The 14,093-nt window shown below is 41.0% G+C and overlaps 2 protein-coding genes across 11 annotated transcripts in view; one reads left to right on the top strand and one right to left on the bottom strand.

Moving 5' to 3' along the window:
- The window catches only part of ASB4 (ankyrin repeat and SOCS box containing 4), a 118,605-nt gene extending 112,812 nt beyond the window's left edge, over positions 1 to 5,793 (bottom strand). Inside the window, exon 1 of one of the 7 annotated variants that reach the window (XM_070617554.1) lies at positions 5,567 to 5,793. The gene's annotated coding sequence lies outside the window, so the exon portion shown is untranslated. Of the gene's footprint in view, positions 1 to 4,742; positions 4,895 to 5,566 lie in introns of those variants that run through there. The other 6 variants (XM_070617552.1, XM_070617551.1, XM_070617555.1 and 3 more) reach the window with 6 other exon arrangements.
- PON2 (paraoxonase 2) overlaps positions 4,515 to 14,093 on the top strand; it is a 32,089-nt gene continuing 22,510 nt past the window's right edge. The window contains exons 1-3 of one of the 4 annotated variants that reach the window (XM_070617557.1): positions 4,662 to 4,793; positions 12,370 to 12,453; positions 12,751 to 12,821. Coding sequence is in view for 2 of the 4 variants with exons in the window: in XM_070617559.1 (XP_070473660.1) it covers positions 4,720 to 4,793; positions 12,751 to 12,821 (145 nt within the window). In the remaining 2 variants the exon portion in view is untranslated. Of the gene's footprint in view, positions 4,794 to 12,369; positions 12,454 to 12,750; positions 12,822 to 14,093 lie in introns of all 4 variants that reach the window. The other 3 variants (XM_070617559.1, XM_070617558.1, XM_070617556.1) reach the window with 3 other exon arrangements.

The raw sequence follows: 14,093 nt of genomic DNA, 5'->3' as shown, positions 1-14,093 counted from the left end.
AGCCTCTGAAGGGGGTTGGAAGTTTTTGTCTCCGGGCTCTCAAACTTTTCTCCCTCCCAGTGTTTTCTACATTTCTGTTCTCTCCCTCCACTGTCTGACTGCTCCTGGAAGAGAGGCAGCAAATTCCACTGCCCTCTGGAGAAGTCGGCTTGGGTCTTGTGGGGACAGGTGGGCCACCAGAATGACTTCCAACATTATCTCTGAATTTGTTTATTCACATGTCATAGAGATACAATGACATAATTGAAAAAAAATCATTCATCTTAAATCTGAGTTCCATTACTGGACCACTCCTCCCATAATAAGCCAGGAATGAATATTTTTTTATAAATTGCATAATTATTTTGTGACTAGCACACTACATTGTATTTTAGATTTGTGTGTGTTTTTGACCTCTACAAACCACAAGTTCATATGGTTCAACCTAATATTTGAAGAATATAAATTTGTTAACTATAAATATTCAAACATATATACAAACATTTTTCAGTTGATGTTATGGCATTTTTTCAGTTTTTAATATATTGGAATTCTCAGGAATTGAGTTGGCTGGGGAGAGGTCTCCTCCACCCTCTGAGAAGCTATTGAGCAAAGCATGTACAAAGCAATTCTTCCTTTTACTGACCGTAACTATCATTTATAACATCTCTTCAACGTTTTTGTGTTACAAAATCTGCCCCGTTTTTAAAAACAGAGGTAAGGAGAGGAAGGAAATAGAAGGGAGATGGAGGGACCAACTCCCCATAACATACTCTATAAAATGACAATGATCCTGAGTCACCTATTTCACAAATAACCAGGAACATTACATGTGATAACGCACCACAAAGAACTTTACAGGGTTAAAAGTACAATCATGAAAGGCAGTCCCCTCACAGTGTGCTCCAAGGACCATTTTCAGTCTGTGAACCTTTTGTTTCTGGCCCATCGTGAGATAGCATGAAAATTTGATAGTAAGCATTTAGAAACTTACAGAAATTTGACAAAGTAATTTTACATCTGTTGAATCAAATAACAAGAGATCTGGGCTTATATTTCGTATGTCTGATTTTTTACTTCATTTTCTAGTAATTCATTTTCATTGTACTTTACAAAGGCAAAGAAAAACCTGTCCTTCACTACGCATAGCCTGAGAAGTATTGATAAAAGGTGTTATTATTTCTGAAATTTTGATTGAGAACCATCAAATTTCTAATTATAAACTGGTTATATGTCATTACTTGCAAAACTGTTTCATACCAAGTGTAAGGAGTCGCCAGCATAAAAACAAGTCCCGGAACAAGTTTGTTCTGTGTTGAGTAACTTGGTTGTTTGGGAGTCAGAAACCATTTCTCCCATGAAATAACACAAATCTGGGGTTATATACATGGTGTAGCCTGTAAATCCGTTATCTCAAAAGATTGCTAAGCTATAGTACAAAATTGAACAAGTGGCATGTACTGTAAAATTTAGTAAGAAGCCTTCTCCCCCCTCTTACAATGGAGAAGACAGGCTTCTGATTTCCAGATCAGAAAAGACCTCTTTTCCCCATCTGCCTGTGAGAAATGACGATTCTGACTGCTCTGGGAAGAGAGGCAGCAAATTCCACAGCCCTCTGTAGAAATCAGTGGCGCGGATGAGGGTAAGCACAAGGGCTACTTCTGCGGAAGCTGTTTCAACAGCAACACTCAGAGGGAGAGTATGGAGCCACATTACTCTTCACATAGAGAAATGAGGGAATTAGGAGATCAAGTTTGAGGGGCCTCACTAGTCAGGTTAATAAAATTAAACTGAGGTTTCTCCAAGCTTCTCTGAGATTGAGGTTAGGTAGTTTTTGCTGGACTCGAAAGCTCTGGTTCTTTACCACAAATGCCTCTGTCGTAAACTCCAGGGCATTGTTCCTCTTGATGGCCCAGCACCAAGACGGCAACGAGGCTTCATCCTGAATCGAGATCTGTCAGTAGCTACCGCAGGGATTTTTATTTCCCTTTTGTTGTGTTGTTTGAAAAGATTGTGAGGACAAATCTAGGCTTGGCGAGGAACATTGGTAGAATCAATTAGTGATGTCTGCCAGCCACAGGCAAGGGAAAAAGGGGGAGCCAGCACAAGAGCTGTATTTTGCTATCCTGAGTGCATCCCAAAAGATACAGACCTTCAACCCTTTCATTTCAGCTGAAACACGCTGAACTATTAAGAATACGACTTTTTTCTAAAGCCTGGGAATAGCAAAAGGGAAATAGACATAGAGAATAGCACACAACAAGGTAATCTTATTTATAATTTATGCTTTCCTCATTTCGTGACACATGTGGGAAGGCATCGGTGCCTGGCTCCTGACCTGGAGGCCATGAGGCACAGTTTTATGTAATTTTCACCGTCCAGAATGCTTGGGACAAGACTCTCAGACCTAAGACAGAAGCCCTGGCGATAGTCCCAGGGCCTGTGTTCTAGGTCCTCCTTCTAAATTGTGATTTCATATGTGGGGCTCTTCTCTTCCCCAAAGACTGACACCAAAAATGTCCCTAAAGAAGAGAGCCTACACTTACCTACCCGATCATAGGATAACCATGGCGGAATTCTTAATCAAAGTGGTCCATGGATAGAATTCCAGAGGTTCACGAACTTGAACAACAAAAAAAATCTAGATTTCAAATGGAATTTAGCATCTCCAATTACTTTCTTCAATTACTAAAGTAGAAAACAAACCTCAGAAGTATTAGCAGTACTTATGACTTTGTTACTAATGAAAATAGGTTATTTTCATTATTTCATTACAGAGTTGCAGGTATTTTGAAATAACATTTATGCTCATTACTATTTGAAAGAAGGGTGCTTGTTATTAAATGTATTAATGTAGCACACATCAAATTACCATATTACTGTAGCACAAACTTTTAAAAGTATTTTGATAATTGCATTTAATTGGTCTCTTTTGCCATCCTGTGCATTTTATTGTATACACTTACAAATATTATTCTGAGAAGGTATCTATAGGTTCACTGCTGCCAGAGTCCGTGAGACACAAAAAGGTAAGCCTCCTGGGCTTTCAAAGGACAACTCTCTATCTACTATTCAATGTAACCTAACATCCCTTAGGACTGAATCAGAGACACACACAGACAGAAGCAGAAGGGTCTTTCTGTGTGGGGGCGGCGAGGGAGAGGCAGGTGAGAAACTAGCATCTTCTTTTATTTACCAGTTGTTTATAAAACTGACATTTATTAAAAATTGGTGATCATGGGTGGCCAGCCCAGTGGCGCATCGGTTAAGTGCCCATGTTCCACTTTGGTGGCCCAGGGTTCGCTTGCCCGGATGCCGGGTGCAGACATGGCACGGCTTGTCAAGCCATGCTGTGGCAGGTGTCCCACATAGAAAGTAGAGGAGGATGGGCACGGATGTTAGCTCAGGGCTAGTCTTCCTCAGCAAAAAGAGGAGAATTGGCAGTGGATGTTGGCTCAGGGCTAATCTTCCTCAAAAAAAAAAAAAAAAAATTGGCGCTCATGACCATTTCCACCTACATACGGCAGGGTGGCAATGAAACACGGGAACCATGAGAAGCTTATTTCCAGCTGACTCACTTATTATAATTGTCTCGACCTTTATAAGTTTCCCTTTTATGCTGTTTTTTTTCTTTATTCATGTTATGGTTGTTAAAGCAAGGCGAAAAAAAGAAAAAACACAAAACTGCTCTTATTCTCCTTAACTGAGTTTAGATCGAAAACAGTGTCCAAGTCTATGTTTCTAGTCTAGATGAAGCATTTCTAGAAATGTTACCGACACATTGGGTTCTTATTGTCCCCCAGGATCGAAATCAAGAGAGACAACACACGGGAGTAGAAAACTAAAAGTTTATTAGCTTGTGCACAGGCGACGCACAAGGGAGCGGCTGCAGAAAGGAAAGGGGCGCGTGACGGCTTGTTAGTGGGCGAGACTGCGGGGCTTGGGATCAGGCAGAGGCTGGGGAGGAGGGCCTTGTCCTGGCACATAGAGGTGGGACTGTGCTTGCACCTGCGCCGTCATGTAGCGTGCTACCACATGGGACCGACGTATCATTAGCATGCTGGCTCTCCACCCCAGGTGTGATTTTTACTGTGCTAATGGACCTAGGGTCACCTTCAGTGGACTCCTGGGTGCTAGGGCGCATGCGTAGGCCCACCAAAGTCCAGAGGCTGTGGCAGGTGGATCTCGGTGGCCTCTGATTCTCCTGGCTTGCTGATTGGTTCGGGGCCTTATCTTGTTAGGCCAGGGGCCTTGCAGATGGCCTTGTCTCGTTAGGCTGGTTCTTTCCTCTCATCTACAACCTGTTACAAAAAGTAGTAATTCCATAATGAAATACTGACAAGATATGACCCAGTATTTTTTTCCGTACTAAAAAAAAATCTTTAAAACTTTGAAAGTTTCTTACTGGAATATCGATAAAGATATTTCCTCCTCTTTGAAGAGGAGGAAAATGAGAAGGGCGGGAGGGCTGCCGAAGGTCCTCGTGGGCGTTGTTTGCTGGGGAAAGGAGGTGCAGGAATCCGCAGTTTCACTCCATTAGCCTCGACGGGCGCTGAGAGGACGGCCCCGTGCCCCAGGGAGGGTGTCTGCGGAGGCAGGGTTGCGGCGACAAAGGGCACGGCCGGGCGAGGGCGGAGCCGCCGCTGCCGGGGTCGGACCGGCGGGGCCGGACGGAGCGGGGTGACGGGGCGGCGCTCGGTGCTCCCGGCCGGCCGAGCAGGCGGCGCCGGCTCCAGCGCCATGGGGCGGCTGGCGGCTCTTACCTTGCTGGGCATCGCGCTGGCGCTCCTGGGCGAGAGGCTCCTGCTGTTCAGGTAGGTGGGGTCCTCTCGGCCGGGGCCGGGCCGCGCCTCTCCGGAGCCTCCCCGGCCGCGGGTCCCCAGCTCGAGCGGCCGCGGGCTGCGGAAGAGGGCGCAGGCCGCGGGGGGAGCGGGGCGCCGGCCGCCGGGCTCTCGGTTCCCCGGCGGATGGGACACCCCGGCCTCCCGCGGCTTCTAGCAAAAGCCACCACCGTTTGGACCGAATCTCGAGACTTTCGAGAAAGTTTATAAGCCTTTGCTGCCTACCAAGTTCTTTTCTGCCTAAATTGACAAGCGAACGCTTTGCAATTACTCGAGGGCACACCGAGTGCTTTAACTTGAAAACAAAGCTATTATTCATGCGCTGAAACTTTAATTATGGAGATTTATTTCAGGTCATTGGTGCTGCTTCTCTTTGTTGCGCAAACCAGGCCTCGTCTTTAATAAAGTTGTTCCCAGTCCCTCCCCCGCGTTGTTTGAGAAACTCTGCGGCTAATTTGGCGCTGCAGATCAAAGATACTCGAGATATGCAGCTACTGTTCTTACATCACTTCCTTATTTGTCCCTTCACCCGGGAATCCTGAAGCCAGAATGTGAAGCAGTACAAGCCTAGTCCATCTCAAGTTTTCCTTATAATGAAAAAACGCAGATGGGTGGACGTCATAGTTTCTAAATTACCAACTCAAATTTTATATGCCTCATGCAAAAGAATTCCAGAAATATTGAGCACCTCCTGTGCATGGGGTGCTCTCCTAGGCTTCTGTGGTAGAGTAAGACACAGTCCTTACCCTTAAGAAGTTCACCCTATTACAGGCGAGGACCGAAATAAATCTCTAAGTTAGGATGTCCAGGACAGGGTACAAACCAGCCCCTACAGGCGGAAGGAGGAAAAACTACGTCCCCTGAAGGTGGGGTTCAGCAGTAGGAGACATTTGACATTGGCCTTGAAGGATGGTGGAAACACACATGGGGATGAAGAAGGCCATCCTAGTTGGAGAGTGCCGCGTGAACAAACGGAACCGCCGGCGAGGGGGGGTGGGGGGGACGTTTGGAAACTACCAATAGACCGATTTGAGGGGAGCATAAAGTTAAGGGATGAGAATAGTAGGGTTGGGGGAAAGGATAGGTTTTGAGATTAAATATAGGTTGAACGTTTGGGGCCTTTTTTGATAGGCAGAGGAACTATTAATGTTTGTTGTGTTTTGTTTTTTAAAACAGGAACCTGTTTAAACCATATAAAGCATAATCAGTAGACAGGAACCTGGCAGGATGGATTGGAGCAGAGCAGTAGTTCTCAAGCTTGGCTGCACATTAGGATTTCCTAGAGGACTGATGTCTGGGCTGCACCCCCAGAGATTCTGATCCAGTTGGTCTGGGTGGGGTCCAGGCATAAGTATTTTTAAAAATTCTCGCGATAATTCTTTTTTTTTTTTTTTCCTGAGGAAGATTGGCCCTGAGCTAACATCTGTGACTGTCTTCCTTTACTTTGTACGTGGGACACTTTCACAGCGTGGCTTGATAAGTGGTGCCTAGGTCCACCCCCAGGATACAACCGGTGAACCCTGGACTGCCAAAGTGGAGTGCGTAAACTTAATTGCTATGCCACCTGGCCATTCAGTTAAAGAGTTGAGAAATACTAGAATAGAGAGTGAATAGACATGGGGAAACTAGTTAAAATATTGCAGTAGTTTGGAGAGAATAACAAGGGCTCAAACTCCGAAACCCCAGAGAAGAGGGGGAAATCAAAGGCAATACCAGAGTTCTAGGCTCTGCTGTCCTGGAGCTGTAACTTCATTTGCTGATAAAGTGATGCAAGGAGGAGGGACAGAATGTGTTTGGGGTGAAGGTTAGAGTTAGGGGAGGAATGCTTACTGGTAGGAACTAGACATGTTGACCTTAATTTTCATGTTGTGTAGTTGCTCATCCTGGTCTGCAGAATATTCCTGAGTTGGGTGATTTTGTATAAGCTATCCAGCTCAGTTTCAAAGGCAAGACCCTAAAACTCACAGGCTCATTGTGTTGTCCCTAAAGTTCAAACCACCAGTTCCACAAGTTGAAGTTTTCTCAATTAACAGTCAATTTTTTCTTCTTACTAATCTTAGGGTTTTAAACTGAAGTCCCTTTGAGTGATAAATGTTACAGTTGCAAACCTAAGAAAAAGTAAATAAAGCTTATTTACGAAGAATGCACCTGATAGGTAATTTACAATTTAACGCATCTTTTCTTTATGAAGACTTGACTATAATATACTTCATTGAGCAGTGACTGTGTGGGGTGGTAACTTCATTGGATAGTTGAAGCCCCAAATTGGCTGATGTGAGAATTTGGGGATGACTAATGAGTGGCTAGATTTAGCAAATAAAAATGCAGGCTGCCCTGTTAAATTTGAATTTCAGATAAACAGTGAATCACTTTTTAGTATAAGTATATCCCATGCAATATTTGGGACATAATTATGCTCAAATATCGTTCATTATTTATCTAAAATTCAAATTTAACTGGGCATCTTATATTTTATCTGGCAACCCTATGATTACACAATATCAAGCGCCTGCTGTTTACAGAGTTTGGTGGAGTGCTCAAATGCATACCATTGTTCCTTTCTGACCCTTGGAGTCTGTTTCAAAAAGCAGTATGTTCTCATTTCCCCATAAGGAAAGGCTCTTCAAAAAACAGGTTTTTTGTTTGTTTTTGCTTTAATCTGGTGCCTGCTGTTTCATTACTTTATTTTTAGAGATGGTACCTTGGCACTCAAGTTATTTTTCTCCCTCAGAGTACCTACTTAAATTTCAACTGAAATTTCAGGTAAACAATGAACAATTTTTTAGTATAAGTATGTCCCAGGTGGATAAATGGAATCAAAGTTGTGTGTTTCCTTCTGAACTGTAACTGGCTAAGGTTCCCAGGGCAAGATGGCCTATCACACCCAACTTTCCCGCTTCTCCCTATTTGAACAATAAAGGGGGAAAACAAGAATACACAAATATTCCCAGGCCAGTTTCTCCCTCTTGCACAAAAAGTACACACCCTTGAATGAATCATGAGGCTTGAGTGCACCAGAGACCTATATGTGGGCAGAAACCCCCCCAAAACAAGCCTCTGAACATTCTGCTTGTTACCTGACACCTTTGATGACAGCTCCACCAAGAAGCTATCCAGTCTGCTTTTGAACACTTCTAAAGGGTCAGGCTTTGTTTTTGAAACCACCATCCTCCTTATCAGTTATTGTGTGACTACTATGTACTGGTCACTGTGTCAAAAGTTCTTTATATTAGACCAAAATGTATGTTTACTGACATTTGGAAAGAAAGCCCTTTTACATTTATGCTTTCATTTAGCCTTCGTATATGTTGTCCTTTCTATATTATACATGTAAACACTGAGGCTGGCACAGGTTAACTAGTTAGTTCAGCAAGTAATTAGTGCTGGACCTGTACTCTAAGCCAGGTCTTGTGATTCCAAATAGTTTCCCACAGCCTCCTAGCTTCTCTGCCCTTGGAGCAAATTTTGCCTAAGCACAAATTCTTCGTTTACTACGTGCAAGCGTGCAAGCATGCAAGCATGCAAGCATTACAGGGGCCCATGGGGTGAAGTCCCAGGGGTTTCACAAGTCTGTATATAAAAGATAAAGCGCCTGTTTGTCTGTAGTTAAGTCTTTACTTAAAAGATAAAGCCCCATCAGTGGTTTGTAAATTCAAAGGCAGTAAGATATGGAACAAAGTAATGCCTGATAGTAACGGTGTTCTCAGTTTGCTCAAGATGTGTTGGTGCCACAGCCCTTACATAGTGAGCAAGATAGTAATTAGTGGCCCCTCTCTCATTCCACTCTGCGTGGGTAATGCTGTCCCCTGGGTGAAAGAAATAGAGATTGATTTCATGGTAATGACTGTTGGTTAAGGGTTCATGCTTGGTGCCAGATAGCCTGAATTCATTTCCTAGCTCCACTGTTTACCTGAGACCTTGCTTTTTATTTCCTCTTTCCATACTTCAGTGTCCTAATCTGTAGGATGGGAATAATACTACCTGCTCCAGAGTGGGTCTGTGAAAAACAAATGAGTTTGTTCTTGTAAACTGTGAGAACAATGCCAGACGTTATCGTAAGTGCTCAATAAAAGTTACCTGTGGTGACAGTGATGTTTGAGCAGGGGTTCTTAGACTTTTTGTGCCGTAGATCCCTTTGGCATTCTGGTGAAAAACCCGACTCCTTCTCAGGATCATGTTTTTAAAATGCATAAAATAAAATACATAGGATTACAAAACAAATTATTACGATTTAAATTAATACTAACTTAAATATTTAAAATACTGTTGCCAAACTATTTTTAGAATCTAATATATGATATAATAACATGGGGTTCTTTGTTAAAGCCTTACATAGATCTAGAGGTAGTTGAGTATCTAACAATAGCTATTTTGAAGTAGCCATGAATATAAATGTTATTTTCAGATGTCTATCATATACTGAAATGTGATGTAACAATGTCTGTAATTTCTGTTAGTGAGAGAGTCACAGGTACTGCTAGTAGGAAGTTCTGTGGTTTGTTGCCTGCACTCATCATCAAAGGAAATACACAATTCCAGTTAGAGGTTTAAATAAAGATGTATTTTTTCCCCATCCAAGTTCATGGATCCCTGAGTTTTACCATGGACTCCTGGAAGATCGCTGGACCCCGGATTAAGAACCCTGATGTACACGTTTCTGGTGGAGTCATTTGGGGAAGGATTGCTGGCCCAGTTGAAGGAAGGCAGTGTATATTCTTCCCTGTATTATGTACTTGTAGCTACAAGGAAAATAACCAAATTTTAATGAAAAAGAAAAGGAAAGCAAGAAAAATAAAAGGAATGTAGAGCAGAGAAGGCAAATAGCTTTCATTCTGAGTGTCCACTTTAATAGACTGGTGGCAGAGGTTGCCGGAACATTGTGTCTGAGGCTAGCTCTGGGTTAAAGGGAAAGAGTGCTGTGATTGATTAGGAATGTCTGCATGTTGGCAGAATGGCCACAGCCCTGCCGTCTCTGACCTAGTACGTTCATAAACGTGCTATGGATATAAAGTGTTAAGGAGCAAATTGGATGTAGCAAAAATATCACATATTTGTGTTTGTACCATTTATGTATTTTTTTTTTTTGCATGAATGCATTTAGGTTTATTGATCTGCTAGTCTAAAGAGGTTTGTTTAGCTTTCTCTTGTATATTCCCCAAACTTCTTAAATCTGTTATCAGTTAGGAGTGCTCTCAGTGGCAAGTAACATAATCAAATTAATGGTAGCTTATACAAATAAGGGCTTATTTTCCTCACATGAGAAAACTCTGTAGGTGAGTCATTCTAGAGCTTGCCCATTGAGTCAGTGATCACATGAAGGAATTGGGTTCCTATATTTTTGTTATTTGATCCTCCACTGTTGGCTTTATGTCTTCATATTTGTCGTGTTAAGGCTGCGGAATGGTTGCTGTAGTCCCAAGCACCGCGTGTGTGGTCAAATCATGAAGAAGGGAGAAGGAGTGATGCAGTTAGCTCTCTTCGTGTGTCTGCCAAAATATCAAAAATATCTTTCCCAAAAGTCTGGATCATATGATTACCCCTAAATACAAAGGACGCTGAGAAAGCAAACATTTGGCTTGCCCGCCTCTACAATGGAAAGGAGCAAGGAAGAAAGGGGGTGAGAATGGCTTTAGGTTTGTCAGCTAATAGAGTCTGTCACCCTGGAATACAGAAGTCTGCTAATGAATAGGAAAGTGATAGTGCTGCCTGACTGAAAGCCTAGCAGTTTTCTACTGAAAGAATTTGAAAGTCTTGATGGGCCACAAAAGATGGAAGCAAAGTCCTCTTTTCCTTTTATCATAAAAGAAAGACAAGGAAAAATGATTTGATTAACTAGAAGTCATGCACAGCCCTTGTGTAACTCTTCAGTTTTAATAGGAGGCAAAGTGCATATCTAGAGATGATACTGTGCAGCTAAACCAGTTGATGAAGATTGCCCTATTAGCAAAGTGTAATCATCAGTCATTTATGCAAACTTAAGTTGACTCTGAAAAATACCCCATGTTAAACTGTTCAAACACATCTGAATTTTATTTTATCCGTAGAGTTTATCTTTGAAAAAGGTACATGGTAATCATCATTATCCCTATTTTTATATAGTTAAAAGGGCATAATAGTAAGTTGTATAAAATTGACACCTAAACCCACGCATGATCCAGAACTTGATGAAAGTGCAGCTGTGACCTCCTGACTTGTGTCTACATCTGTTTCTGGAATCATACAGCATCAGCAGAACCTTGGAGGTCATCTAGTCTCATCCTTTTTAATACATAAGGAAGACCGAGGCCTACGGAGATTAACTGACCTGCTGACGGTCATAAGCCTTGCTGCTAAGACAGAAACACAGATCTTTTCACTCCTTTCTGAGAAAAATATAAGAGCAAATTCGAGCACTGCCTCTGTGTGGTGTTTCCTAGCTGGGCGCCGAACCTCAGGAAAGCTGCTCCATCTCTGGGTCTGTTTCTTCATCTCTAAAATAGGGATAATGGTACCTACTCCTTAGGGTTGTTTTAAGAGTTAGATGAATTCATTCAGGTAAATCACATAGAACAGTTCTAGACTTGGTAAATTTTAGCAATTTTTATTATTGATTTCCTTTTACCACCCACGATTTTATCAACAGCATCCTCATCATCACTAGTATTTTTGCTGTTACTATGTTAGGCTAAATATACTTGTTTTCCCCTTTAAATTACTCCTGGGACTCATAGATGTGAGATTTATTATATTTTTATTGCTTTATTGAAAAAATTTTATTTGTTTATTTTTAATTTTTTATGTTTATATGTTTATTTTATTCATTTATTTTTATTTTATTGCTTTAACGCTATATTGTTTCAAGAAATTTAACACTATTTGAGTTATGTGACTTCAAATACACACTGATTAACCCTTTAGTTAGAAACGTTACATATGATATGAATTGCCAGAATATATAGTTGCCACCACCCGTTGGTAATTCTGGGTTATCTAGGCCTAGGCTTTCTTCCATTTTGCCGAGAAACCAGTAGCTTTCCCCATATTCAGTGTCTAGAAGTCAGAAGCTGTCAAGGATATGAATAGGAGAGAAACGTGGCAAATTGTCATTTTGTCTCTTAAATGCGTAGTATGCATGAAACACTGTGAAAAATGTAAACTACTCTATAAGCACTATTGATACTATTTATGACTGTAGAGAACAGAAAGAGGAGCTGAGACAATGAGAGAAGAGAAGGGAAAGCCTGTAGTATGTGGTCTTCAAATCCATAGATCTCAGATGTTTTTGCCCATACTGCTTTGTGGCCCTCTACTCCAGGGTGGGAAGGAAGGGGGAAGACACAACATTTTTTCACCATTTCTTCACTTTAGTTTTCAGAAAACAACAACAGTAAGTAGTTTTGCTAAAGTAGTTGGTGCTCTCCAACCTTCTCACCCCAATAAATGTTGTCATGGGGATGGGACCTTCTCCACTCATTTCTTAATAACCATTGATGGGGTGTGCCAGGCTGTGAACAATGCCATTGTCTCTTGGCCTCCTTTCACTTACTCACTCCTTTCTGTCATTTTGCAGAGGGTCTGAGCATTTTTAGGCTCCTAAGAAGGAAGACAGGGCCTCTGGTTCTGCGTCTGGAGCTCTTCCCACAACACCAGAGCTGTGAGAAATGTGGCCTGGTGCCATGTTCATATTCGCATAGGAACTTGCCTTAGAAGTTTTATTAGTCGAATTATTAGCGTTCTTCTATGACCCATGTTCATATATAGAACTTTGTGTTATACATTTTTATTCTAACTTCATTTCTGGTTAAGTTCCTATGCTTGTTTTTCTATCTTCTCTTTTATCTGCTTTAGATTTATGCTGTGTTTTATGTATTGCTATAAGCCTCTTTAAGCCCTTTCTGCAACAAAACAGGGAATATATAAACAGATTGTTTGTTTGTTTGTTTTTAAACAGAAATCGACTTAAAACCTCCAGAGAAATAGAATCCTTAGACCTTCCAAACTGCCGCCTGATTAAAGGAATTGGTGAGTATGAGAAAATGCTTGTTATACACCTTACATTATTTAGCTACCAATGCTAAAAACTCATTAACAGTATTTTGGCATGCAATTACTGTTTATCAGAGGAAAAATCACATTAGATTAATAAAAACCTCTTCAGCCAATCTCTTTTGATCTCATGCACCCCGTATTTTTTCTTCTTTCTTGGTCTCACTATAGTTCATTAATTATTTGTATATTCCTGTGCTTGTTGTTTGATATCTTGCTTGTTTAGTGACTTTTCTGAACTATTTTGTAAAGTCTGTATTCTTTGTCGTGTGTGGCCACTGAAATCTGTGTTCCATTAGCCTAGTAGTCAGCTAATGAAGGCAAATCACAAGGAAGAAAAGTTATAAAATGGAAAATAAAAATTTCTCAACAAAATCTCCATCCCTCACAGAAGTAACACCAGAAATAAAGTTTCTTTCTTATCCTTCCTGGTATTTCCAGTGAAATTGCAAACAAATATATGCATATGCACACATATCTATTTTTATTCACAAATGGCATCTTAGTGTAAGATTATGTTCTGCAACCTACTTTATTCCAAACACAATGCGAACAGCTTTCCACATCAGCACATGTAGCTCTAACTCATTCTTTTTAATATTGGCACGTACTGTGACTTTTTTAACCAATTCCCTCTTAATGCACATTTGGGCGATTGCAGTTTTTTGCAACCACAAACAAATCAGTGAGCATCATTGTACCTGTAGCTTGTGTCTTTGTTTACCTGTAGGATAAATCCTCAACAGTGGGATTGTTGTTCCATGAGCATATGTGTTTAAAGGGTTGATAATCATTGCTAAATTGTCCTTCACTTGGCCAAACTAATAAATAAACTCAATACCTCATATTTATAACCACATTCACTCACAATGGGATTCACAATGCTCTTTGAGCAAAGACAAAGTAGTGACTGTTCTCTGTGACGCACAAAAAGGCTTTGCTTTCGTGAAACCTATCCGTTTTCAGAGCAGCCTTTTCCACTTCAAAGTTTCTTGAAAATTTTTATTTTATTTATTTTTAATTTTATATTACATTTATATATTTTATATATTTATTGTGTTCATTTTATTTTATTGCTTTATTGCTATGTTGTTTCAAAAAATTTAACACTATTTGAGTTATATGATTTCAAATACATACTCATTAACACTTTGATTAGAAACATCACATATGATATGACGCCTCTCCTTTACACATCTGCTTCCTCCTTGCTCTGCTTTTTTTTCCATTCCTACTCTTGCGCTTTTT

Source organism: Equus przewalskii, chromosome 4, assembly GCF_037783145.1.
Source record: "Equus przewalskii isolate Varuska chromosome 4, EquPr2, whole genome shotgun sequence".
NCBI lineage: Eukaryota > Metazoa > Chordata > Mammalia > Perissodactyla > Equidae > Equus > Equus przewalskii.
Note: the sequence above shows the minus strand (reverse complement) of the source record. Positions and strands in the feature narration are given on the sequence as shown.